Here is a 10,081-nt window from a genome sequence, read left to right as displayed (position 1 = left end):
GAGCAGAGGAGGGCGGGGTTTCCCACCAAGCGCGGGAAATAGGCTAAGGTTATAGCCCCTCCCAAATTTTACTTGCATTCCTGTTCTCTAAAGGGGCGGTCCTAGGGTTTGATGAGGGCGTGGCCAGGTTTGGGTGGGGGCGTGGCCAGGGGAGGGAGGTGAGTTCCACCACCTTTTCTCTGAGAAAAAAAGCCCTGGTCTCTAGTCCTGCAAAAAACATATTTACTTAATCCCTTATCAGTGAGAGGCTAGGTTACCCATGGGCGCTGCGTTCCCTGTAACAGCAGAACACAACACTATGGAAAGTATAAGTATTGCCGCTCCTAATTGTGCGTTGCGTGCCATATAGTGAAGCACATGAAAAGCATGCTTCTTCACGGTCACTTAACATGTTCGTTTTGCGGTTACGTGAGGCACTGCATGCATTGGTCTTTATTCTTACAGTAGAGAAGTCATTAATTATAACTTTTTGTGAATTGGGACATTTAAACTTGCTTTTTTTTTAATTCCAATCTAAATTTAGTCGGAGTCGGTTCATTGTTTGCCGACTCCGACTCCAGGTACCCAAAATTTCCTCCGACTCCTCGACTCTGACTCCACAGCCCTGGTTCCTTGGCAGGTGCAAGGGCCCTTGGACCATGGGGGCCGGAAAGCAGGGGCTGGCTTGGTGGCTGGTGCGGGAGAAATAGCTCCAGAGTCCCCATCTGTGGCTTCCTGGCCAAGAATAGCTTGGTTTGCCTAAAGCTGGGGTAGGCAATCTTGGCTCTTTTATAACTCGTGGACTTCAACTCCCAGAATTCCTGAGCCAGCCATGCTGAAGTCCACGGGTCATAAAAGAACCAAGGTTGCCTATCCCTGGCCCAAAGTCACTTGCATAAGCTGTATGATGGAAACAGAACAGAACTTGATCACTTGGGGGACTAATTTGCTGGAAGGAAAAATGCATTCCCCTCCCACAACCTTTTGGAGGCGTTAAATAATAAGCACATTATATCACTGTGCCATATCAGATAAAATAAGTAAACTGTGATAATTGGTAAGAGCTCCTCAGGTAGGCAAGGAAAAGGTTAATCTTTGCACTGGGAGGTTACTGTATTTACCCCAATTACAATAATAAAATATTGTACCCCAATCTTTCTGAAGGTTACTCCAGCTCTGGATTGGCTGTTTCCATCTCAAGTAGGATCACAGATTAAGGAAAGAGGCCACAATGCTTAAGATCTATGCCTTTCTTCAGAATGACACAGAATTAACGTCAAGGCTCTTTTACATCTAGATGGGACAATCAATATTACTGAATGCACAACCCCTCTCAGGTCCACCATCGTGTCCTGCCATTCTTGGGAAGTGGGGGGGGGAGGCTTGCTGGCATTTTTGCTTGCTTTTTGCTTTGCTGTAACTGCTTGGTAATTTAGGCAGGGAGATATTGGTGGAGACAGAGCAGACTCTCTCCCAGTCGGTTTTTGCCAGACTTCAAGGCCGTCATTTCCTCAGGGTGAACTGCTATCTCCCGGCACCTCAGAGATTCTCAAAACAATCTTTCAGCATCACATTGGCTGCCGTTGGACTTGGGGCTGGGCTTGGGGGTACCTCTGGGTGACCATTGGGGTAGTGAGCCAGCCTACCAAAGGGTGCCAGGTTCGTTTTACCTGCCGCAGGTAATGCTCGACTGAGAACCATTGTTCACCATTGAAAAAAGGGACTTCTAGCCAGTCCTCGCAGTTACGACCATCACAACATCCTCACAGGTCACATAATCCAAATTTCAGGCACTTGGCAACCGGCCTGGATGTAGGACCCAGGATCACGTGATGGAGCACTGGACAATTTCTATTGCAAAGTTAGACATTTGTTAAGTGAATTTTGCCCCATTACTTTGTACTGAATGCACAAACCCTCTCAGGTCCACCATCGTGTCCTGCCATTCTTGGGAAGTGGGGGGGGAGGCTTGCTGGCATTTTTTGCTTGATTTTTGCTTTGCTGTAACTGCTTGGTAATTTAGGCAGAAAGATATTGGTGGAGACACAGCAGACTCTCTCCCAGTCAGTTTTTTTCAAGATTTCTCTCAGATGTAGGTTTAAAATCTACAAAAAATACACGCAATGATTTTGTCTATGCCATTTTGTTTTATTTTGAAGAATGTTAGTCATAAATCAAAATTTATACCCAATGCATTATGCAAGGAACTCTCAATGCTCTTTAATTCTCTGACTCTCCTGCACAGAATTTGAGGGGCCCAAACCGGGCACAATATTTACGATGCAGCTTGAGCAAAGCAGAACCGGCCGGAAGAATTCTCGGTCTCTATTTCATGGGCCTGATCTGCATTCCTAGGAGAGGACAGGTTCTGCCTCCTCCTTCTCCTTCAGGAAGGGTTTCAGCTGCAGCCAGGATTGCCCAGAAAAGGGGCAGCTGAGAGGCCGGCTGGAACTCAAGCAGGAAGGAAGGAAGGCTGGACTTGGACAACAGCCAAAGCCCTGGAAATCCAGCCCTTCTCAACACTGCCACACTTAGCACCGGTGAATGGGGGTGTTAGATCCCATGTAGGGAGTTGTGTGAATGGAGACAAGATGTTACTGAACTATAAACTGGCCACTTTCTTGCCGTTCAGCCTCTGAGCTCCAATCTAGGGCCAGCCAGTGCCTCACCTCCTTGGGAGGAAGAGCTGCCCTCCAAAGAAAACCCGGGGTCGAGCATCTCTGGGCTGCAGGGCACCCGAGGGTCAGCAGATGGCGCCAAGACCAGTCCTTTGCTGCTGCCTGCTGGCAGGTAGTGGAGTTGCTTCTTGGACATACTTTAAGGGCCGGGAAAGGCCGCGCAGTAAAGACGGCAGTGGGCTCCTTCAAAGCGCCCCTCCTGCTGGTTCCTCGGCAAGTGTGAGGAAGGGGCCGGGTGTTATGGGGTTCGGAGCTGGAGGGATGCCCGGGGGGGCAATGCAAGTGGCGCGGCATTTATCATCCCCAGTTGCAGCTCAGCGCCCTCAAGCCCTGAACGAGGCAGCAGTGGAAAGAGGACCCGGAAAGCCTGCGACACAATATCGGCTGCTGCTCACGTGTACGTTGCATTCACACGGGATGGATCGTGCCTCTGGGTGGGGAAGAAATGTACGAGAAGCACTGGAGGGCGCCATGTTTGTGCCAGGCGGAAGCGCTGGAGGCTGTGGGCAATATCTTTGCAGCAGGCAGAACAGAGCGAGGCTGCTGGCGCCCTCTGCAGGTGATAGGTGGGAAAAGAGAAGGAACGAACTGGGCGATCGCCTAATTGTAACAATGGCCCTTTTATGACTCCCACAAATCCTGAGCCATCCAAATAGTGTCCATGTTGGCTCATGGAGTTGCATTCTGGGAGTTGAAGTGCACAAGTCATAAAAGGGCCATCATTCCCCACCTCTGGCCTAGAACAAACTAAAGGAAGATGCACACAACCTGCTTCCCCACTTCTGGAAACGCAACAGATGCTGCCTAGCACTGGAAAGTTTAAAAAAGAACCAGCCCCATCTGTTGCAGCCCAGAAAATGCCTTGAAGGTGTTTGGGATTGACCCTGAGGATTCTGTTGTCCCCGATTCGGGTCTGAGCCTGGTGCTGAGGCCGATGAAGAACAGCAGACAGAGGTGCTGGTTTTTTTGTCTTTTATGAAGCGCTCCAAGAAAAGGGATCCTGGCCATTCGAACCACAGAATTAATAAATTTTCTCTAAAGCAGAAGGCAGGATTAGGTGGGATATATAAGAAATATAATCTAATAAACATTTCAATAACAATCTAACAATTATTCTATTGGTCTCTAGCAGGCTTGGCTAATGAATGCTTGAAGAGTTACATCCTATTTGCTCCAGGCCATCCCTATTCCTAACCCTTAGCTGAGCTTGCAAGATGCCTAAGTCTTTTGTTACTTTTATCAGCTTTTTGACCACACAGAATTGTTACAGGCTTTTTAGGTGCATGTTCCCTGTGAATAAGCATTCTTTGTTCTTGCCAGACAAACTCCACAATTACAGGCTTCCCGGTCTCCTTTCAAGCGTATCTTGCTTTGTTTTGGCATCCAGCCCATCAATGGTTTCCCTGCTCAATGGACTAATGGCCGATCTGGGAAAAGGTTAATTGAAGTCCAGCCTCTTTAGCACCTGGAGCATGGCAGGGACTGGAATTGGAAAGGCAGCGGTGGCCGATCGCTTCCATTTTGCCCCCAAGAGAGCTTCAGACCCCTCCCCTCCCTAGCGGCATCGCCCCAGAGATTTGCGTGGGTCACCTGAGAGATATTCCATAACTCTTCCAAGGGGAGGCTTTGCTCCTGGGCTGGCGTCTTAGGCTGTTCGCTGAGCCAAAGGGAGCTTCGGTTTTATATTACAATGTCTTTTGCCCAGATGTATATGTTCTTTTCCGTTTTCTTTTTCTCATCCACGAGAAGATCCTGGTTTCTATGTCAGATATGCAAGACAGGATCTGTGAAAACTATTTCTAAGGTGGCTTGTCATCACATAGTCGTGATAGCGAAATGCTGGGGATGCCATCATGAGATTGCCAACTTGGGCTGGTCCTCTGACTCGGAGGGGGAAAGGTAAGCATGCTGTCCTTGGCCCCCCATCACCAGATTTTGATGCTTCAGCCGAAATTAGTTCCTGGGAACAGTTCAGGGTTGACACTGGCTGTTAGTGAAGGCAAATTCAAATTCAGAATAGAGCTGGAAGGGACCTTGGGAGGTCACCTAGTCTAAGCCTCTACTCAAGCAGGAGACGCTATAAAATTTGAGACAACTAGCTGTCCAATCTCTTCTCAAAAACCTCCGGAAATGAAGCACCCACGACTTTGGAAGGCAAGCTGTTCCACTGGTTAATGTTCTTACTCTTAGGAAATTGCTCCTGAATTCCTGGTTGCTTCTCTCTTTGATTAGTTTCCATCCATTGTTCCTTATCTTACCTTCTGATGCTTTGGAAAATAGGTCGACCCCATCTTTTTTGTGGCAGCCCCTCAAATACTGAAATGCTGCTATCATGTCACCCCTACTTCTTCTTTTCACTAGGCTAGCCAAACCCAAATCTTGCAACCTTTCTTCACGTGTTTTAGACTCCGGGCCATTAACCATCTTAGCTGCTCTTCTCTGCACTTTTCCCAAAGTCTCAGCAGGGGGGCGACTACAGATGCCCATGGAAGTAGACAGGTAAATGGGGAGGGGGTTAATTTGCAAATGTGCTGGCGGATAAGTCAGCTGCAGGAAGAAGAGGAAAGGAGACGGGTGCCAGCCCAGGGATGGAGGGCTGTCTCAGGGAACGCTGGCCGGGGCAGAAACAGGAGCCCCCTCCAAAGGGGAGATAGGAGGAAAATGTGTGCCTGATGCTTCAGCTGCTGAAGCTCGAATGAGTTCCTGGGAACAATTCAGAGCCGACATTGGTTATTAGTGAAGGCAAATTCAAATTCCAATTTAGAATAGATCCGGAAGGGAGCTTGGAGGTCTCCTAATTCAAGCCAATTCTGAAGCAGGAGACTCTACACAATTTGAGACAAGTGGCTGTCCAGTCTCTTCTTAAAAACCTCCAGTGATTGAGCGCCCACGATTTCTGGAGGCAAGCAGTTCCCCTGGTTAATTGTCCTCCGTTAGGAAATTTATCCTTAATTCCAGGTTGCTTCTCTTTGATCAGTTTCCAACCATTGTTTCTTGTCCTGCCCTCTGGTGCTTTGGTGAATAATGTGGCCCCCTCTTCTTTCTGGCAGCCTCAAATATTGGAACACTCCTATCATGTCACCCCTATTTGTTCTTTTCTTTAGACTGGGCAAACCCAAGTCCTGCAGCCGTTTTTCGTATGTTTTAGTCTCCAGGCTTTTGATCATTTTAATTGCTCTTCTCTGAACTTTTTCCAAGGTCTCAACATCTTTTTTGTAGGATGAAGACCAAAATTGGTTGCAGTATTCCAGGTGTGGTCTCACTAAGGTTTTATAAAGCAGTAGTAATACTTCCCGTAATCTTGATTCTATGCCTGTTTATGTAACCCAGGATTGTATTAGCTTTTTTGGCTGCTGCTGCACACTGCTGGCTCATGGTGAAGTGATCGTTCACTACGACTCCAAGGTCCCTCTCACAGTTACTGTTTTTAAGTCGGGTCCCCCCTAATCTGTATTTCATTTTTTTTTCCTGCCTAAATGGTCAAGGTGAATTGGCGCCAATAGACTTCAAGGGGGGAGGGGGGCTGGACTTAGGTCTCTTATGGAGGTGTAGAGACTCCAAACTAATGAGGCATTTTACCCCACCCTCGGGCCCAGCCTGGTCGTCTCTTACATTGAGGGAAACACAGGATACAAACCTGAAAATGAACAGGCAGAATAATTGGTTCATTCACATAACCAACACTGTGAGCACAATGATACACCTGCTCTCAAAGTGTACACATACATAACACAAATTTAAACATGCTATATACAGCATATGTATAAACCTGCACCCTTACATATAAATAACATACAAATATTAATCACTGTCCATCTTGAATGCATAACGGAAAGAGGAAGCTTTAGAGTTCACAAGGTTCATATTATATGGAACAAAACTGACTGAATCTGATGTTCTGCTTCGGACACCACGAAGCCCCCTCCTCCCAGAAGGTAACAAGGAAACCAGTTGTGGAGAGGACGTGTGGCGTCCCAGACAATCCTACGGACCCTGCTCAAGCAACGCTTACGTGCCGTGTCCTGGATAGAAGGGAGTGAACTGTCAATCTATTCTGCCATCTTCACCACTCCCTGCACCGCCTTCCTGTCTGAAGCAGTGATGCTTCCAAACCAGACTGTGATGCTGTACAACAGGTTGCTCTCAATCGTCCCCCTGTAGAAAGTGGTCAGGACAGGGGAAGGAAGATGTGCTTTTCTCATGTGACCACAGAAAATTCAGGCGCTTCTGTGCCCGCTTCACCAGGGTCTCACTTTTGAGCGACCAGGCTAGTCTACTCGTTTGATGCTGGTAACCATCTTCACAGGTGAATCATTAATGCACAGAGAAGTGTGGCTGTGCCTGCCATTCCTGAAATCGACAATGATCTCTTTGGTTTTTCCAGTGGTTAAATTAGGCTGTTTTTCTTACACTAGTTCACCAAATTGTCAACCTCCTTGGGGTAAGCACCTCATTGTCATCTTGAATAAGGGCTACTATTGTTGTATCTTGGGAAAATAAACTGACCCCCTCCTCTTTGTGGCAGCCTCTGAAATACTGGAATACGGCTATCATATCACCCCTAGTCCTCCTTTTCTCTAGACTCCAAACCCAAATCCTGCAACCGTTCTTCATACTTTAACCATCTTAGTTGCTCTTCTTGGCACTTTTCCCAAAGTCTCAGCAGGTGGGCGATTACAGATGCCCATGGAAGTGGACAGGTAAGTGGAGGGGGGACGAGTTACCTTGCAAATGTGCTGGTAGATAAACAGGTGCATTGTTTTGCCAGTCAGCTGCAGGAAGAAGAGGAAATGAGACAGGAGCCAGTCCAGGGTTGGAGGGCTATGTCTCAGGTTGAACAATCCAAGTATTAAGGGGAGAAGCGCTGGAGGGGATTCTCCCTCTCAGCTGTAGTTTTGCAATGGGGGCCTTGGGAGAAGCTGGATCTGGGGAGGGAGGGGCTGGTGATGCAGCTAGAGGGGAGGGGGCTGACTGACCCAACCCTGTTTGCTACCGTGATGTATTTTGCAGTTATTGTTCATGACAGATTGATATAATGACCCCAAACTGTACACCTATGACCACAAATGAGCCAAACGTTTCTGTTGCTGACCGTTGTTAAGTGAGTTTCACTCCATTTTACTACCTTTTTAGCCACTGTTGTCAGTCATCTCCCTCAGTTGTTAAGCCAATTAGTGCAGCTGCTAAGTGAATCACAGCGTTGTTAAGTGAATCTGGCTTCCTCTGTTGACTTTGCTTGTCAGACGCCAGCTGCGGAGGTTAGAAGGGTGAACACGTGAGCCTGGCACTGTGCGACTGTCAGGAATCCACGCCAGTTGCCTGAATTTGGGTCACTTGACCATGGGGATCTGCAACGCTCAGAATTGTGCAAACTGATCATATATCACTTTTTTCAGAGCTGCTGTAACTTCCATCACTAAACAAATGTGGTAAGTCAAGGACTCTCTCTACAGCCCTTTAAAAATAGCCCATAATAGCCCCCAAACTGGAACCCACTAAGGTCAAATTATCCTGCAACTAATCTCCAAAACTAGCCCAATTGGGTAGAAAAACTGCTCAATGGTCATAACTGTTCCCAGCCAGCATTTCAACTCAGTCCCCAAACTTCCCCCTCGTGGACACGGTCTGGCTTTTCAAGGAAAGAAAATGACACCATTGTAGTTTTGGTTCACCCTAAAGTTATATTCGGTCTGCTAAAGTCTTGCAAATTCAGGAGATAAACGTGGGAACTGCTGAATCCAAACTGAAGCATCTCACCCCACTGAAGAATCTTCTGCCCTGGAGATACTCAACTGCTTTCTAATAGTGGAAGACAGTGTGGTTATGAAAAAGCATAAAAATATTGCAAAAGTAAGATTGATTTTACTTTATGTGGAAGTACAGGCAGTCCTCGAGTTACAAGAGTTCATTTAGTGACCGTTTGAAGTTACAACGGCACTGAAAGAAGTGACTTATGACCATTTTTTATACTTATGACCATTGCAGCATCCCTATGGTCGTGTGATTTACAAGCAAAGTCAATGGGGAAGCCAGATTCGCTTGACAACCATGTTAGTAATTTAACAACTTCAGTGATTCACTTAACAAATGTGGCAGGAAAAGTCGTACAATGGGGCAAAACTCACAAATTTCTCACTTAAAAAGATAAATGTTGGCCTCAATTGTAGTTGTAAGTAGTCCGAGTGCCATCACTCAGGGCTGGGGGTCCCAAGCTGGCCGAGGGGCTCCATGGGACCCCAGGAACCGACTCCGAGCTCCCTCTCCCCAGAGGAAGGCGGGGCCAGGAAGGGCCCAGATCCTGCGCAGAAACCTCCATCTCTCCAATCTCTCCGGCCTGCGATGGAAGAGGCCGGATGGAGGAAGAGGCACACCTGCCACCCTCTCCTCTCAAGGCAAGGCCTAAAAAGGGGGAGCAGCCTTAGACGTTACAGGGCTCCCCCAATCTCCCCCAGTCCGAAGCCCCCCGAGAGAGGCTGGGAAGGGTCTCCTCTCCCCCCCTCCCTCCTCCCTCTCTGGCTGGGCAGAACGGGGGGGGGGAGAAAAACGTTTCCAAACAGAAAAGATTGGAACAGAAATCCTTCAAATCCAGCCCGGCCTGGGACCCCATCGCCCCCCCTTTCCCCCCCAATTTCGAGGAGGGGCTCCGGGGGGGCCACAGAGGAGAGGAGGGGGGGCAAAGAAAGGCGGGATCGGCCCTGAGACGCGGGAGGGGCTGCCTGGGGGAAGCGGGGGGGGGCTGGCCGGAGCCCCCGGGAGGGGGAGGGGAGGAAGACACCCCCCCCGACTAAGGAGAGACCCCAGTATCGTGGGGGGGAGGGAGGGGCGGAGACGCAGCCCCGGAAGTCCCTCAGCTCCGCCTGCCTGGATGCGGGGCGGGAGGAAAGACGGGACCCCAAAGGTCAAAGGGCCCCTTGTCCCCCCCCTCGCCGGACGGAGACAACATTCGTTACTGCGCAGGCACCACCTGGCTGACGAGGGAACGAGGACGCCGATTGGTCGCTCTGGCGATGGCGGCGATTGGCAGGAGGACTCCTAGGGGCGGTCCCTTCGAGCGAAAGAGGAAGAGCATCCAGGAAAAGGTCGCGCAGCGAAGTCCCGCCTCCACTTCCGGGATCAAGCGGAACTGAGGCGCCTAATTGACTCTGCCGCGGACGGGCTCGGATCCAGGTGGGGCGCAAGGGATGCTGGGAGTGGCAGTCCGAGAGGCTCTCTGGCGGAGGGAGGGGGGGGGAGGCGAGGCCTGGTCTGGCGGGACGGGCGCTGGGAGGGAGGCCTGCCTGGAAAGTCCCACTGAGAGGCCGAGGCTTCGGCCTTCCTCCCCGGGCGGGCCTGGGACTCCCCTCCGGGGAAGGGACGAAGCCCTGACCCGCCTCTCCTCCTCCCCCTTTTCCCCTGCAGGAGGACGGGCGAGCCCGGCGGAGGAA

At 49.6% G+C, this 10,081-nt stretch overlaps 1 protein-coding gene across 1 annotated transcript in view; it reads left to right on the top strand.

The window, feature by feature from the left end:
• Nucleotides 1–10,081, top strand: part of LOC114923484 (zinc finger protein 345-like) — a gene marked incomplete at both ends in the record, with an annotated part of 53,807 nt that overhangs the window by 17,046 nt on the left and 26,680 nt on the right. The window contains one exon of the mRNA XM_029286509.1: nucleotides 185–197. Coding sequence (XP_029142342.1) covers nucleotides 185–197 — 13 coding nt within the window. The remainder of the gene's footprint in view (nucleotides 1–184; nucleotides 198–10,081) is intronic.

This window comes from Protobothrops mucrosquamatus, unplaced genomic scaffold (assembly GCF_001527695.2).
Source record: "Protobothrops mucrosquamatus isolate PMUCROS unplaced genomic scaffold, P.Mucros_1.0 scaffold3926, whole genome shotgun sequence".
Classification (NCBI taxonomy): domain Eukaryota; kingdom Metazoa; phylum Chordata; class Lepidosauria; order Squamata; family Viperidae; genus Protobothrops; species Protobothrops mucrosquamatus.
The sequence above is the reverse complement of the archived record's forward strand: the minus strand, read 5'-3'. Positions and strand labels throughout refer to the sequence as shown.